This window comes from Phialemonium atrogriseum, assembly GCF_030411735.1.
Source record: "Phialemonium atrogriseum strain 8032-3 unplaced genomic scaffold QBC33scaffold_39, whole genome shotgun sequence".
Classification (NCBI taxonomy): Eukaryota; Fungi; Ascomycota; class Sordariomycetes; order Cephalothecales; family Cephalothecaceae; genus Phialemonium; species Phialemonium atrogriseum.
The window spans coordinates 131,709-147,403 of NW_026848176.1; the positions used below are offsets into that span (position 1 = coordinate 131,709).

The 15,695-nt window shown below is 55.6% G+C and overlaps 8 protein-coding genes across 8 annotated transcripts in view; 2 read left to right on the forward strand and 6 right to left on the reverse strand.

Annotated features, from left to right (window-relative positions):
* Window positions 1–111: 111 nt before the first annotated feature.
* Window positions 112–1,511, forward strand: QBC33DRAFT_551602 (uncharacterized protein; the record flags this gene model as incomplete). Its single annotated transcript, XM_060429196.1, has 2 exons — window positions 112–1,164; window positions 1,230–1,511. Coding segments are annotated over 2 exons (795 nt in total), but the record flags the coding sequence as incomplete, so codon positions are not given.
* Window positions 1,512–1,531: 20 nt separating this feature from the next.
* Window positions 1,532–2,756, reverse strand: QBC33DRAFT_600146 (family 92 glycosyl hydrolase; the record flags this gene model as incomplete). The annotated part of the gene is made up of 4 exons (XM_060432072.1): window positions 1,532–1,621; window positions 1,702–1,824; window positions 1,871–2,586; window positions 2,639–2,756. 4 exons carry the CDS (start codon window positions 2,754–2,756, stop codon window positions 1,532–1,534), a joined length of 1,047 nt encoding a protein of 348 aa, XP_060278840.1.
* A 2,328-nt stretch (window positions 2,757–5,084) lies between these two features.
* Window positions 5,085–6,953, reverse strand: QBC33DRAFT_600152 (uncharacterized protein; the record flags this gene model as incomplete). Its single annotated transcript, XM_060432073.1, has 4 exons — window positions 5,085–5,836; window positions 5,895–6,570; window positions 6,632–6,767; window positions 6,843–6,953. 4 exons carry the CDS (start codon window positions 6,951–6,953, stop codon window positions 5,404–5,406), a joined length of 1,356 nt encoding a protein of 451 aa, XP_060278841.1. The 3' UTR covers window positions 5,085–5,403.
* A 1,209-nt stretch (window positions 6,954–8,162) lies between these two features.
* On the reverse strand, window positions 8,163–9,585 carry QBC33DRAFT_614219 (arsenical-resistance protein ACR3; the record flags this gene model as incomplete). Its single annotated transcript, XM_060432581.1, has 5 exons — window positions 8,163–8,819; window positions 8,894–8,980; window positions 9,050–9,192; window positions 9,285–9,459; window positions 9,541–9,585. 5 exons carry the CDS (start codon window positions 9,583–9,585, stop codon window positions 8,163–8,165), a joined length of 1,107 nt encoding a protein of 368 aa, XP_060278842.1.
* Window positions 9,586–10,403: 818 nt separating this feature from the next.
* Window positions 10,404–11,335, reverse strand: QBC33DRAFT_551609 (uncharacterized protein). The gene has a single exon (XM_060429197.1). It carries the CDS (start codon window positions 11,262–11,264, stop codon window positions 10,476–10,478), a length of 789 nt encoding a protein of 262 aa, XP_060278843.1. The 5' UTR covers window positions 11,265–11,335; the 3' UTR covers window positions 10,404–10,475.
* A 202-nt stretch (window positions 11,336–11,537) lies between these two features.
* Window positions 11,538–12,469, forward strand: QBC33DRAFT_258580 (uncharacterized protein). Its single transcript, XM_060423084.1, has 2 exons — window positions 11,538–11,631; window positions 11,703–12,469. Exons 1-2 carry the CDS (start codon window positions 11,620–11,622, stop codon window positions 12,228–12,230), a joined length of 540 nt encoding a protein of 179 aa, XP_060278844.1. The 5' UTR covers window positions 11,538–11,619; the 3' UTR covers window positions 12,231–12,469.
* A 431-nt stretch (window positions 12,470–12,900) lies between these two features.
* On the reverse strand, window positions 12,901–14,430 carry QBC33DRAFT_500818 (MFS general substrate transporter; the record flags this gene model as incomplete). Its single annotated transcript, XM_060425684.1, has 4 exons — window positions 14,202–14,430; window positions 13,256–14,128; window positions 13,110–13,203; window positions 12,901–13,052 (listed from the first exon to the last, which is right to left on the reverse strand). The coding sequence occupies exons 1-4, from the start codon at window positions 14,340–14,342 to the stop codon at window positions 12,901–12,903; spliced, it is 1,260 nt and encodes a 419-aa protein (XP_060278845.1). The 5' UTR covers window positions 14,343–14,430.
* A 486-nt stretch (window positions 14,431–14,916) lies between these two features.
* Window positions 14,917–15,695, reverse strand: part of QBC33DRAFT_563619 (averantin oxidoreductase) — a gene marked incomplete at both ends in the record, with an annotated part of 2,285 nt that continues 1,506 nt past the window's right edge. The window contains one exon of the mRNA XM_060430301.1: window positions 14,917–15,556. Coding sequence (XP_060278846.1) covers window positions 14,917–15,556 — 640 coding nt within the window. The remainder of the gene's footprint in view (window positions 15,557–15,695) is intronic.

Genomic DNA, 15,695 nt, shown 5'->3' on the forward strand with positions numbered 1-15,695 from the left:
CAGAACAAGTGGAGCAGTCGCACCTTTCCATTCTGGGGAAGGCGGCCAATTGCCCCCCAATACAGACACGTGCGGCTTTCCTCAATCAATCTTTTGGAGGAGTATGAACCATGCACGGCCAACTTATTTGACCTCGTAAGCTATAAACCAGAGAATAGAAGCCTCCCCTTCTCAGCATATCAAGCAACAGCCTTGATACACATATCTCTACATCATGAGCCAAATGGCCAGGAGCCATCTCCAATCTACCTACCCCAAACCCAGGTTGCCACGGGTCCCCAATTTCCCCACCTGGGAAACGAAGTCGCGGGACCCAGTCTATCGTCGAATGTGGAAAGACGGAACAAGACTCCGATAAGGACAACATGCCGTTTTTCATGCGCAACAGGTGTCAAATAGCAGCGCATGGAAGCGACCTTCTCTCTTTCTCCCTCTCGCCTCTTGCTCTCCTCACCTCCTCTCTTCCCTCATTCCACTTCCACTTCCACTTCCACTTCCACGCTCCATCCCAATTGTCCCCTCCCTGACAGTCCCCCTCATCCTCCCGAACAAAAATGAAGATCAACACCTTGGCGGCTGCGGCCTCGTGGTGCTGCATCATCTCCTCGGCATGGGCAGGCTCACACCCGGGCCCCAAAAGGCCGGACGGCGTGCCGGTAAAGATGGAGGACTTCAAGTGGGCGGACCCGGCCGCGTCGCGGCGGATGAAGAAGTTCTCGGCCAGCTGCACCGCGTCGCGGACCTTTGAGGCGAAGGAGTACCTCCTGGACGACCTGTCGGAGGAGCCGCCGATGGGCCTGAAGCCGTGGACCGAGGCGCTCAAGAAGATCTTCAGCGGGCGTGAGTACCCGGGCAGCTGGGATGGCATCGACCCGCACGGCTACGACCGGAACCTGCTGCTGATGGAGTACTCGGAGGTGCCCATCGCGGTGCGCGAGTGGATCGAGGCCGAGGAGCGGAGCGACGGCGAGGGCAAGGGCCTGTACGCCGTGTATGAGAAGCCCAAGGACAAGGACCAGGTGATCAGGAACGTCGTCAAGTTCGCCAGCGCAGAGATGGCCAAAGGCCTTCGCCCGCTCGACAAGAAGAAGGTTGTCATCTTTGCCCCCGGCGCCGTCTACGACATCCTGCCGCTGTGGGTTGCTGAGGGTAGCGACTGCAAGGGTAAGAACCCAAACTCTATCAGATCACTGTTCAAAACGTGACACAGACTAACACGAGTCCCGCAGACACACTGCTCGATATCTCGAAATACAGCCCCAAGCCGACCGACGGAGCCGTTGTCGCCTGGCCGACCTACACCAAGGCCAGGCGGGGCCACGGAGAGAGAAATATGACGTTCACGGTGAAGGCGGAGGTCCTCAAGACCAACGGAGAGGCGTCGGAAGGCGAGAAGGACGAGTTGTAAATGGTTCGAGGTCATGTATCAAATTTCCTAGAGGTCTGGGATATAACGAAACATATACCCAATTCATAGACCAGTATGTCGCGCAATATACGCATTACCCTGACCCCGATCCCGCCACCACCCCTAGAAATGGGTAGAAGCACTCGGTGGCAGGTCCTCCTCCTTTGTCTCCCAGTCGCTCTCGCTCCTACCCAGAGTCAGCTCCAACACCCCCTCCCCGGGCATAGAAGTCGTGCGTGATCCAGCTCCTCGTGTACGGCTCGCCATCCAGCGTGGCCGCTCTGCACGTAGACGTTCTCGTACGCACCACCATCACCGTCGTCGAAGCCGACGCTCCGCACCGTCGCCGTCCGGCGCGTCGCCGGGCTCGTGACGGTGACCTCGCGGAAGAAGGGCGGCACGATCAGGTACACGTCCTGCCCGCTGACCGGGTACAGCCCCACCATGGTCAGCGTGCTGAACGAGCTCCATGGCGCCCAAGTCGTCGTTGCCCGGGATCCCCGCGGCGGTGTCGTTGAACTGGCGAGGGATGTAGCGGTGGGCGAACCGCGAGGATAGGCCTGGCCGGCCGGCGTAGTGGAAGAGGTAGACTAGCAGGAAGTCCTGCTCGTCGCCGAGGTAGAGGAGGTTGGGCGTGGTGTGGAGGTACTCGAGGCGTCGCACGAACGAGTCGGGACCCCCGAGGGTGGCGAAAAGACGGGCCATGTCTTGCGGGACGTAGAAGGTGTACAGCCAGCTGCTGCCTTCGTAGGCTTCGTGCCCGTCTGTGTTCAGATAGCACGAGGTGAAGTTGTACAGCGGCGAGCAGAGGCTGGGGTTTTGGTGGCCGAAGGTGCCGTTGAGGTAGCGCGGCTGGAGGAAGCCCTCGAATCCGCTGTCGACAAAGTTGGGCTGGTCTTTGGGTGTCGAGAGGTTGAGGGTGGACCGCTGGTCGGCCTTGAACATGTTTGCCCAGTTGTCCGAACGGCGGATGTACTTCTCGGCGTCCGAGTGCTCGCCCATGGCTTTGGCCATCTCGGCGATGCAGAAGTCGTTGTAGGCATACTCTACCGTCCGTGAGATGAACCGCGTGAAGGGCCCTGTGCCTAAGACATCCCAATCATCGGTGGGAATGTATCCCAGTGCCTTCCAGCTGGCCAGGCCACCTCTTCCTTCAACGAACCAGATCGCGGGCTCGTCTTGGGGAAGTCAATTTCGACTCGTGTTCTCATCACGCGACTAGTTGCTCACCTTCCGCATCAGATACCACGGCTTCATAGCCGGTCTCCCAGTCAATACCGTTTTTCAGGCCCTTCAGGCCCTTCAGGTACGAGTCGGCGAGCACCACGTCGGCATTGCTCCCGCCCATCTGGTCCGATTTGGGCGGGCGGAACTGGACCCACGCGCCAGCAGGTATCGGAGGGGAGTCGGTGCCATCAGCGTATACCTTGAGACTCTTGGGCTCACTGCCTGCGCGGTTATTCATGAACACTCCCGTGTTCCGTATCGCTGCACCCTTAAAGTCTGCGCAGAAATGCCAGGTCGTAGGTGCTGACGCCGAGAGATGGGGCGAAGGTCCCATTGCCCACGATGCGGCCCGTCCTAGGATCCACCAAGACACTGCCGTTGGAGCGCGAGTTCGAGAAGTCCGTGAGATCGGCAAGTATCAGCGGACTGTACGGGAGCTTGGGCACCGCCGGGCCGCTCGAGTTCGACCAGCTCGAGTTTTGACTTGGGCGGGAACGTGAAGCGGTACAGGGCTGTGTGATTCGACACGGTCATTTCGGCTAGCACAGAGGTATTCAGGGAGAGCGAAAAGTAGCCCGGGCGGGCTTGGACTGTTTCGTTGATGCGTTGGGATGCGCGGAGGGTCTTGGTGAAGAAGCAATTTTGAACATCATCGCCTAAGCACCCGGTCTGGGGAAATATCGGGAAGTTGCCGAGTGACGCGCCGCCCCCAGTTCTGGAATCGTGCATGTGTGAAAACCCAGTGACTGTCGAGTGTCAGAACGTGTGTTGGTGTTATTGCCCGAGGCTGAGATGAGGTCTTACTATCACTGTTGTCAGAGGCATAACCGCCCTGAAGTTCTTCGATGTTCACATCAGGTGACTTTTCACCATCCCAAAGGGCAGCGACGCTCCAGGAACGACGTGACCTTGAGATATGTCAATGACCCTGAATAGCGCGAGGGACGAAAGGACGAAGTTAGGACCAACCCCCATTGACGGTCCCGATCAGGGGATCAACATAGCAGAGAGGATCAAACTGATTGGCAGCCGGTTGGGCTAAACCGGGTGTCGAAAGGCAGATTGCCGCCGTGATATAAAGCCTGTTAATTGAGGACATTGTTGATCGTCCAGGGGATGACATGGGGCGCAGAATGCCAACCAGGAACTGGGGAAACACAGGTCTATCAGGGCTCTTCTAAATCCGTCCTCCTGTTGTCGATTTAGGCAGGTGCCATTTCCGCACTATGCATCGATCATCACTGCATTGTGCCTTGTATTACTGTTCCACGCCGAACAATAGTCGCTGCGTGACGACGATCATCATGAACGGGTCGAATTGCCCCGCGGCGTGCAATGCATTTGGTAAGAATTGAGCGGACGAAGAGCTATATATAGACCGAAACCTTTTGATTTACCTTCTTAGACCTTTTCCAGTGCCATTGAGACTTCTGAAGGAGGGAAGTGGGAACGTGACGAAGCGCTCCGGGTCTTGAATCTCATTGGCAAGAAAAGACAACATCGAGCAAGAGAAGGGCCCCAAAGTATGGCACAGTGGCTCCTTCCGAGGCTCCTGAGAAGAATGCCGTCGCTCCGATGAGGTAAGACAGGGTTGCGAAGCATTAGCGATGTTATGCAACAAATCAAGTCTACTAAGTTTGTCAAAAAGATAAAAATAAGTATCTATTTTACATCCCGCTAGCTAATTTCAGTTTGATATCAAGGTTGTTCAGATAGCCATGCCGCCAGAATAGCGCCAATAATCCCGACCAGAAAGATTTTCCAAGTAGCGATACACTTGGTGAGATAAGTTTCACCACCACCGTAAAAGTCAAGCATGTCTGGAGGAGATATGTCGGTCATGATTGGTATTCTAGACGTTGTTGTCCGTGCCGGTTGCTTCCCGAGATGATCAGCAAACCCGGGTGGGGGGGGAGAGCGGCGCGTCCCGTGCGGCGTCGCAGTCTCCCTTGACGAGGGGGTGCTACGGTGCTGAAGTCAGTGGTCTTGCTCCTAGGGGTTCGATGAGAGGACAGTTCAACGCACAGCCTCGCAGTACTCAATATAGTCCTTTCCGGCGGTCCACTCGGTAATCTTACGAGAGCGAGAGCCATCGTGCATGCTGGTGAAGCTAGGCCATGCTAGGACGAGGGTGATGATGACACCGATGACGCCCAGCCCTGCGACGAAGCGGCGACCAAGGCGTCGCGTGAGCTGGTGGCGCCCATTGCTCTGAGTCTTCCCCACGGTGGTCCCTGAAGAGGCATGAGGCGCTGCAGAGGTGTGAGAAGTTGTCTGAGGACTCGTGGTGGCGGGAGCGGCTTGCTGGGCTGTTGGAGTATTAGAAGCCATCCCAGAGACGTTTGCAGACGCCCATATGAGGTAGGCAGACTGTTCTCTTATTAATATGTCCTTGACAGCTCAGCCACCCTCGATTGCAGGGGCGGTAAAGGTTGGCATTTCTGGTCTGTTTCAGTAAGCGCCCGTCACTCTTTTGAGCCCCAAGTGGCTTGGCGTTTACCGCTGTCCGAGACAGCTAATTGACGAAGGAGTGGCTCAAGGTTTGGGACCTGGAGAAGCTCTGATAGATGGAGCGGGAGTCGGGAGGAGAAATGATGCAATCCGAGGGGGCTACTGGGCTTCTCGTGGTGGGGGTGGGGGATGACAACACCGCCAACGGCTTTTCGGGCTCTTTTTCACTCTTTTTTGTTCCCGTCCTTCTATGGAAGGATTTGAAGGGAAATGTAGCGTTTATCAATGCTCATTCGGTCATCACTAATCGTGGTGTATTAATAACTCTCGCCCCCCGCCCTCCGCGATTCCCTGCCGTCAGAATCGAGATTTCTCATATCCACCAAGCTCGCCTCGTCGTGGTCGCTGTACTGCACGGTATACGACTTCTTATACACGATCACAGAGGGCCCCGCGGCATCGGCGGCGTGGCCGTCAGACGTCGCCGCGGCATGGCTCTGGGAACCCGGCGTCGAGCCGCTCGGCTGGTTGTTGTAGCCGTAGTAGCCGGACCTGCTGATGGTTGTCTCCCGGAATACGTCGAATGCCCTCATAAGCGCCAGGCGCGCCGTAGGCATGCAGGCGCACATGATGCCGACGTTGATCTCGACGATGGACCAGTTGCAGACGCTCCAGTTGTCCCACGTCGGGTTCTGCGAGTTGGCGAACGACACGAGCGACTGGAGACGGAGGATGCTGACGACGGTGACGCTGCAGGGATTCAGGGATCAGCATTGAGAGGCAGAGGGAAATTGCCGGGAACACTTACAAGGTGCCGACGCAGAACATCAGGGCCACGCCGACCTTCCTCTTCCAATGGAGGCGCAACTTGGGCAGCTGGCTAAGTGGGATGGCGAGCATCCACAGGTCCAGCACGATGCTGACGATGGCATTGGCCCACCCCAAGGCGTTGACATTGAGGCAGGCTCCCTTGTGTTCACCGTCCCACTTGTCCCAATAGTGGCTGATCGGGGAGCACTGGAAGATGCCGGCCAGGATGCATGCCACGCCAAACAATGCGTTGATGGTCACTGTGGTCCAGAGAACCCGGCGCGTTCCCTGGGTCGGGAAGATGCGGAGGTAGAAGAAGAGGATGGACATCTTGAGGAGGGTCACCTCGGCGAAGTAGAGGATTTCCATCACGTAGAAGAACAACCCGAACGCTGTGACCTTGTCGGCTTCCAGTGTCCAGACGTCCTTGCCGAGGCCGTTTGGGGTTATGCCGTGGACCGCGATGATGGTGTTGGGAATGCCGCACAGGGTGGTGATGAGTATGAACCAGTCGTCCAAGGACAGGCCCGTCTTGGCCACAAAAAGCTTGAAACCCAACCGTCCCGCGACCATGACGCCGGTGATAGTGCCGAGGGAGGTGGCAACATCGGTAAGGAGCTTAGACTTGTCACGGATGGGCGCATTGCAGTTCGTTTGCGTGACATTCTTGGTAACTGTTCAGGGACTGTCAGGGATTGGATCTACGGTAGAAGCGTAGAATAATAGAAGGCTTACAGAGAGCCTCCCTGATTGTGCAGCCGGAAGTGACGCATTTCGTCACGTCATCTTGGAGGTCGGCGTTGGTGCAGAGGCACGTCTGATTTGTGAAGGAGCATGGGGAGTTGGACACTGCCGAGGCAAGGCATGAAATCTGGGGGTTCACCGTCAGTAACCAGCAACCAGAAACCAGCAGCCATGGCTAGCAGAGCACAGAAAACGAACGTACCGCGCACGCGGGAAGCGAGGCAAGCGCATTGGACAATGCGTCTTGGGCCCAGGCGGTTGGTAACGCGACCAGCGCAAGTAGTGCCAGCGAAGATGGCAATCGTAACCTCATCCTGGGCGACTCATCTCAACGTAAGTTTGAGCATCTTGAAAGAGAATGCATTCCGAGGTTCCACAACGAGGGGCGCATGCATTCGTGGTGGCATCCAAGCCCTTATCAAGTTTCCATATCAGATCCCGAGGTCGCCCCCAGACCCAGCATGCAAGTGAAGTGGTGGGACAGCTTGTGAGAGTATCCCCCTGCGCTAATCTGCCACTAACTCAGATAAGCGATCAATTTGCCCCTGTCTGGCCCACATGGACTCGTGGGGAGTGGACCATTAACCCTTGTACCCACTTCGGTCTGAGCTGCGGCACCATGTCGGCCAAGCATTTGCTTAGAAACTGGGTCGTCGGATGGAGACTGGCCGTATGTCGGCTCATCCAGGGCTCGACCGAGCCAATGGTCTCGGGAGTCCTTCCAGATACGGAGAGGTCCCATTCTCTGGCGCGCCATCATTCTTATTCCGTACACTATTCCCGACGACGTCCGCAATGCTTTTTGCATCAACGCCACAGCGTTTCACCAACTGCGCCAACTCGTTACGTGTACGGGGTACTGTGTTTATTGGCGTCTTTCGGCCTTAAATAGGTAGCCCATCGACTACAATTACGCAAAGTAGCTAGCCACCTCCTTTGCTTCGTCCACCGCTCTGGGGCAGTGCCTCTGTCCTTCCTATCAACTCCGCGGAACTTTCCGCATGAGCTACCTACTACCGCATCACTTAATTTCCACCGGTCTTCAAGTTGGACAGTCCCCGCTAGCCCCTGACGGCAGTTGCACTTTACAAACTACTACCCCCAATTCCTAACTGCTCCTGTCCACTAGACTCTGCCGCTACAGCAGCCGGTGTTAAGACGCCGTGCGATGCCGCCGCTAGAATCATTACTGACTTCGCGGCTACGGCGACTTGCTTAGGCCTGGGCAGCTTTGGGATGCAGACACCACGCTCTTCAACAGGATGGCTCAGGTTGGCAGAAAAGACCTGAGAGCGTATCCACTCGTCAATGGCAACTCGAAAGGTCAGTCTCACTAATTAGTCGTCACTCCAGGCCTCCTCTTGCGCATTTTGATTTATTAGTAGGGTCACAATCGTTAACGACATCGCATAAGCTTCGTTGCACTGACCGTCTCTAACCATATAACTGTCGGATCCAAGCTAAATTATCCAAATTTGCTCCCTTGGCGGGGGACCTAAACCCAAGTTCGCCAGATTAATGCTCACTTTCTCCATGACCACCTGTTCCCAATCCACCGGACGAGATATACCAGAGCAAGGAGCACCGGCACCTCGATGAGCGGCCCGACAGTCGATGCAAGGGCCTGGTCACTCTCTGGGCCAAAGGTCGCAACAGCCACAGCTATCGCGAGCTCGAAGTTGTTACTGGCCGCGGTGAAGCTCTGCGTCGTGGCGAGGGCGTAGCCGAAGCCGAGGTAATATGTAACCCAAAGCGTGATGGAGAAAATGGCCAGAAAGTAGCCGACGAGGGGCGCAGCGACGCGCACGACCGACACAATCTGATGCACGACCTGATGTCCTTGGGATGCAAACAAGACAAGGATCGTATACAACAAGCCGATGAGCGACCACGGTGCTGCAAACCGCAGGAACACATGTTCGTACCAGGCGGGTCCAGCCGTTGCACGTAGGGTGAACCGTGTCAGGATTGCTGCGCCGAGGGGAATGCCAAGGAACACGGCCACGCTGGTCGCGACCACCGCGTACGAGATATCTCCCACCCCGGACTCCTTGCTGATGACGCGGATGAAGAAGACCGACAGCGGCGCAAACAGCACCATCTGCAAGATGGAGTTCACGGCGACTAGAATTGCGCAGTACTCGTTGTCACCGCCGGCCAGCCCTGTCCATATCAGGACCTGCGATTCGGCAATGAGTCAGCTTTTGTCTACAAGTTCAAAGCGCAGGGACAGAGGTAGGGTGCAGTACATACCATTGCAATACATCTTCCAAGGCCAACAAGGATTAAACCGACACGGAGGTCGCTCTTGTCGGGGAGGAACGCCCATGCCAGGCCAAGCTACAGAGAGTAATATATCAGCGACAATTCGACAAATCCGTGCTATCAGATCAAGCAGGTTCTGCCTACCATTAGGAATGGGGCCACGACCCAGTTCATGAAGATACTGAAAGCAATCTGCTTCCATAACCCACGGTGCGATAAGATTTCGTGGAGAGATTCGTAGCGGACTTTGCACAGGATTGGGTACATCATGACCAGAAGTCCGACAGCTATGACCGATAATGGAGAGAAAATGGGGGTCTAATCAGCGCGAGAACATGATTTTGGCAAGGTAGAGAGCAAGGCTCCGAGGAGGACATACCGATGGGCACAGATACTCCCACAAATTTGCCCTTCTGCAGGGCCGGACCGGTCTCTGGCACGAAGTTGCCCAGGAGGACTCCGATGACCATGGCCAACAAGATCCAGACGGCCAAGAAGCGGTCCAGCCAGCCGAGTGACTTGAAGGCCGAAGTTTTGTTCGACGCAGGCGGCGTCTTCGTCGTATCTTGTTTTTCGGCGTCTTCTGAACCGGTTGCCAGAGCGTCGCCGGGCGATGCAATGCTCGGGTCTAACACAACGGGTTCTGCCGGAGCGGCGAGTCTTGGTGATCCGGTCGACATAGCTCGTGTTGTCTCGCGTCTCCTCTTGTTGATGACGAGTTTTGAGGTTGGGTAGGATTTGAACGAGGGATGAACAAGTTCAACCCCTTCAGTATAAATATTGAGAGTCCGAAAAGTCTGTGCTCTGCATGGCAAGAAGGGAATGTTGCCATCAAGCGTGAGTTCGAAAACATATAAGAGCGATAAGTCAAGGAGGCTCTAGCCAATCAGAATTTGGGAGTGACAGAATCCCAATTTGACCAATCAGGAGGGGCTTAGCGGACAGTAGTCCGGGTCAGGATAAGGGTACGTAGCCAATCATCGCTGGGGGTGACAGAACCCCGAGGGTGCTCGAATTTCGCATGATTAATTAGCCAATCACAACTTGGAGGTGACAGATCCTTGGCTGTGTTTAAGGGCAGGGTTACGAGCTTACACATCCCTTCGCTATTGTCTACAACGACGACGCTAGCAATGTTAAGTAAGGGCATAGGACGGACGTGGTCGACAGTGCATGTGTAGTTGAGCTCACAATGCGACCCGGGGAAACCCAAGGTGGAATTACGAGCTAATGCGCTTCATTGCCTAACATCTTCTCGCGGCCGCGGGATACGGGTGGGCCGGGTGGTTTAGCGACTATCTCCTCGACCGAGGGGACAGCGTCATGCAAAGCCTTGTTTTGGTTGGGGAGGGGGGATAAAGGGGTGGGCAACTGGCGGACGTGAGTTTGTAGATGGATGCACGAGTATGACGCCTCTGCCTGGGTTGCAAACGGGTAATCAGAGACTCGGAGGGGCATCGTGGCTAATGAGAGATTGAAAACTTTCTGTTTTCGGACAGGGAGCAAGCCGGGACAATGGTCCTCTCATATGACCGCTCTAGCCCCATCTATCCCAAGCAGACCTTCATGCTCACGAAGAGCCTATGGAATCCAACAGAGCAAACAACAACCTATTATCCACACGACAGCCGTCGCCGCTGACAATCGAACCCCGGAACCCGGGCTGCAAGTGCCTGCGGATCGCCGAGATATCTAAACCGCTGTAGTTGTGCGTTGCGATGATCGTGAATGCCTCCCGGCAGCGAGTTGTCGATTCGTCCGGGTTAGGAGGCGGTAGGTCAGAGCAGTCTTGTTCTCCTCCATCTGCCACCTCATCATGGCCGAGTGTGAATCCTTGCAATATGGTGTTGTTCATGGATGGAGCTGAGAGTACAGGAGAAGCAGGCTCGGCCAACTTCTCTGGCCATGGCATTTTCTCAGTGACAAGGTGGGGTTGTAAAGCTGCGTCATCCCTCTGCTTCTGGGCTGGGGGTAAAGCATTTCGATCGGCTAAAGATGCATCCAACTCCTGGATTGCACAAGGCACTTGTGTCAATGGTGCAGGATTGACTCTTCGGGCTACGCGGATGTCGTCGGGGGTGCCGCTGTGAATGAGCTCTGTTTGGCGGATGGTCTCTGCAGGAAGTGTTTTTGCGAGATGCAGCTCCTCCGTCAGCTCAGAAATGCGTGCTAACGCCTTGTCGAGCTGCAGCTGAGTCTCTGCCAGGCGGGCTTCCAACCCTGTAATATGGTGTTTGACTCGCTCGCGGTGGCGCCGTTGGTTGTTGCGAAGCCTCGTTGCCTGGTAATCGGCTGGCTTGGCGGACCATTTGCTCATCATATCCGCGCAGGATGATGGTCTGTCTGAGGAATGACGCATATTGGTGACCGGGGGGTGGGAAGGAGTCAACACTCGGGCAGAAGTGTTTCGTAGGTTCTTCTGAATTCCATATTTACCCAGGTATTGTACCTAGGTAATTATTGAATGAGAGGCGACTGATGTATTACGCCAGATGTGGAGTGACAAATCGAAAAATTGCCTTTTCAGGCCTAGTCTCCCCACATGATTGGCCACCCACAAATTAGAGTGGGCCTCTCTCTCAACTTTCCTCACCAGATGGTGGTCCACTAATTAATACTCCAGAAACATTGGCAAACCGAGAATACACTTGAATGACAGAAAGGAGCAACACGCGGCCAAGACTTTGTTTTGCAATGAGTCTAGAACCCCCACAATGCCCCGAAAGGTATGTTCCTCGCCACTGGCCGTTTTCGTGGACATGCTCAGTTTTCTCACCCGCCGTTGCGTGTTTAATAGTACCAGACTCCAGCCTCCAAGATTCAAAACCGGGAGAGCCAACGACGCTCCCGGGCGCGGCACCGAGAGTTGATGGAGGACTTGAGGAAGAGATTAGAAGCACACGAGCGCCGTGGTGTCGAAGCCTCCCTTGAGATGCAGATGGCAGCCAGAGCTATCCTTGTCGAGAACCAGCGTCTGCGATCTTTGCTCGCCCTGCATGGCATCTCTTCGGAGGAAATCGATTCGTATCTGGCATCAAGTCGGCTGCCTGACACCGGAGGGTCCGAAACACACTCTGGTGTTAGCTGCATCACAGGTGAAACCACACGCAGCCGTCAGCCCCCTGCGTCTTCGCAAGCGCGCAACACGTCATTGCACAGCCAGCGCCGTGGATTCTCCGTCGCTGAGCCGAGCATAGTCAGGCGTTTTCCCTCATCTTCGGCGACTTTGTCGCCGATTTTAGCCTCCTCTCCGGCCGCTGAGCGGTGCACTTCATCAGACACATCACTATATGCCCCGATCGATGTCATTGCCCCAGATTACTAGCCACAACCTCGCGGCAACTCGACCCCATGGTCGCCAGGACGAGCAAGATTACCAGTGGCCGGAAGACCGTCAGCATCGCACGGCGGACCACAGTGCTTCCTCCTCGACGAATATGCTTCCACCAGTGTCAGATTGCTTCTGTCCACCAGAGCAATCGACTTCTCGTGCCAACTCTTTGGAGGCTCACGAGACCTCTTGCGACGCAGCGGCCGAGATCCTCGCCGAGCTCCACAGCCATCGGGATACTGTAGAGGCTCGCCGTGCTCTTGGTTGTACTGGGACGAGCAACTGCTCCGTCAAGAATACTACAATATTCCAGCTAATGGACGAGCTCACCTGAATATTCACCCCGTTCAGGACACAAGACAGTGTCTTTGCGATCCCCCGTACCACATGTCGGAAAAGGCACACAAGGCGAATGAAATGATGAAGGTGACATACTCGGCGTGGATTGTTCTCACATAAAGATACCGTTTTATGAAACCGTACAAGATCGAAACCATCATTCAACCGCAGGAGGCCGGAGATGAAGGCAACCACCAGAGGAGGAGCATCAAGTCGAGCGCAGAAGTGTCGATGTACGTCGTTGACGACACTGTTAGCGGTTATGCCCGGCACTGCCCTGCAACCGGTGCTGAGACCCTCGTATGTGCCGATCTCAGCCTCTACGTCAAGCTCCTGTTTCTCTTCGGCGAAGCACACGCCATAGTACGAGCATAAACCCACTGGCTATGATGTAGGAGAGGCCGGCGAAGATTTGAGCATACAGATATGGCCGAGGGGCCGGTATTTCCCGCAGACGCAAGGTTATCACCTCGGCCGCTGGGCTCAGGGTCAGCGGAGGTGTTGGCATCATAGAAACGCAGTTGTTGTTCTTACAGGCAGTCGGGATCGCAATTGTGGCCCAGGACAGAGATAGCAAGGATTGAAGGTTTCTGAGACCAGCAACTTCCACACACAAAGGACCGATAGTCTGTGAGGTCTGTGAGTGTGCAAGTGCTAAAAGGACTGGAATAATAACGCACCATCCAGAAAATCCCGAGGATTGCGCCACATACAACGGAGAAGAATATCATCAGGCCGAAGGAGGTGGCCGGAATCCAGAGGGCAAAGCATATGACACCACATGCGAATGTGAGTGTACCTGCAGTCTTTACCCTGGACACACGATCGCTGACCAGACCAATAATCGGCCTGCCTACCGCCGTCCCGATATTTAAGAAGCCCACGATATCGGTCGCCTGGTCGCGCGAGAGCCCTACCTCTATCGCGAAGTCGGACAGAGAGAAGAGCAGGGCAATATACCCGAACATGCTAACGAACGCCCACAACAGGAGTAAGGCGACTGCCTCCTGGCGGAGAAGCTTGAAGTCAAGGGCAATCTGGGTCGGGTTGATGTGGTGGTTCCTGTCCCGGATGAGGAGCGCAGCAATGGCAGTAGCTGCAACAGTGACAAGCCCTGTCATACGAAGCGCCCAAGGCAGACCATAGCGTTGTATCATCGCTGCCGAACCCCACGCGAAGACGGCTCCTCCAATTCCAGAGCCGGCAGAACTAATGCCATTGACGACGCTGCGCTTCTTGACGAACCATTGGGAGAGGACAGCCGTGCTCGGTATCATGATGAAACCAATGCCGCAGCCAACAAGAAGACCTTGTGAGAGGTAAAGATGCCAGGCACGCGAGGCAAACGAGGCTGCCACGTAGCCGATGCTCTGCAATAGACTCCCTGAAAGCATGACAGCATGCACGCCGAATCTGCGAGCCAGCAAAGTCGCCAATGGGGCGAGGAGCACGGCCATGGTGAAGTTCAGGCCGCCGATGAATCCATATTCCAAGGGTCTCGCTTCTGGAAACATTCCTGAAGACATATATTCGGAAAGGTAGATCCCAAAAGACTGGTATGTTGTAATGTACAACCATTGTTAATTCCACCAGGGAGACACGAGGCTAAGATATGGCAAAACTCACCGCTGTCACTCCCCAAGAGAAACAGTTGAGGGTAAAACACGAGCCGACGACAACCCAACCGTAGCCCCCATCAGGTGGAGGCTCAACAGAGGTGTCGTCATATTCCAGCCTACTAGGAACAGGATCTCCCTGGTTGCTCATGATGTCTCAAGTTCCAAACCCGTGACAATGGGTGAGAGGGTAGGTAAGTAAGTGTAAGTAAGGGTTAGGAATTGGCCGAACGTGCCACCCAATTGTTTGTACATAAATACTTTGCAACTTTTTGATTCCCCGCAGATTGAGTGACATATCAAAATATTTCTACTTTCGGCATGGTATATGCATATCAAACCCGTTTTTAGTAATCCAGTGTTGCGATCCGCATCAAGGTGGAAATTGTTAGTCACCGTCTTGTGGCTCGATCATTCACTTTCTTGGATTCAACAAATGGAGCACTGATCAATGGTTCCAACTTCCCGAGTGAGATGTGTGGTGGTGCATCCAAAGAGTCGCGTTGCGCCTCCAACCACAAGCCAAGAGACGACCTACAACCCAAAAACGGCGTTATCATGGTCAAAATCTTTGAACGGGACAAGTGGACTGATTATGTTGCATTCTATTACCCCCGAAGGGGCTTCTCTCAGCCCGACAAAAAGCACACTACTTTTCCCGACCACATCTGCGCAATCCGCGCTACCAGGAAAGCAAAACACATTTTGGTTCCAAGACCCCCCTCTCACCTCTTCACCGCCGTCAGCGTGCACATAAGAGGCGGCTTATTCCACGTGTTGAACGCCCTAACATGCTTGAGGCTCCCCTGGGGATCCCAGACATCGAACCCCCCGCCATCGGCGTCGAGATCCGCGCGCCGCACGTCAAAGTGCCACAGCAAGTTCGCCAGGATGAGCCTCAGCTCCAGGTAGCTGAGGTGCTTCCCGATGCAGCCCCTCGGCCCCAGCGAGAACGCCTGGCTGGCGTCCCTGTTCTCGCCGGCGTACTTTCCGCCGTTCTCGTCGTCCAGCCACCGCTCCGGCACGTACTCGTCGGGCCGCGAGAAGTTGCGCGGCGAGTGCGCCGCCGACCACGCGTGCACGGACACCGTCGTCCCGCCGGGAAGGAACTCGCCCGCCACCGAGTCGCCGCCCGAGGGCACGGTGCGCGTCAGGCCCGTCGGCACGGGAGGGAACACGCGGAGCGCCTCGTCGATGCAGGCGTTCATGTAGCGGCACTCCTGGAGGTCGAGGAACTTCATGTCCGACGCGGCGGGGAAGCGGTCGCGTATCTCGGAGGTTAGGCGCTTGTAGGCGTGCGGGGTGCGCATCAGCCACATGAGCATGCCCGAGAGGAGAGAGGCGGTGGTTTCGGATCCGGCGACGCTGGTTGAGGTTAGCTCGGGTCAGAACTGGGGGGGGGGGGGGGGGGGGGGGCGCAAAACAGTTTGGGACCAATGTGATGATACGGAGGGGGATGGACAAACCCACCGGGTGATGGGGGGGAGTCAGTTGACTACAGAAA

Bases quoted from the DNA above. Each gene is read 5' to 3' on its own strand.
- QBC33DRAFT_551609 (XM_060429197.1), bottom strand. From the start codon at position 11,264: ATGCGTCATTCCTCAGACAGACCATCATCCTGCGCGGATATGATGAGC.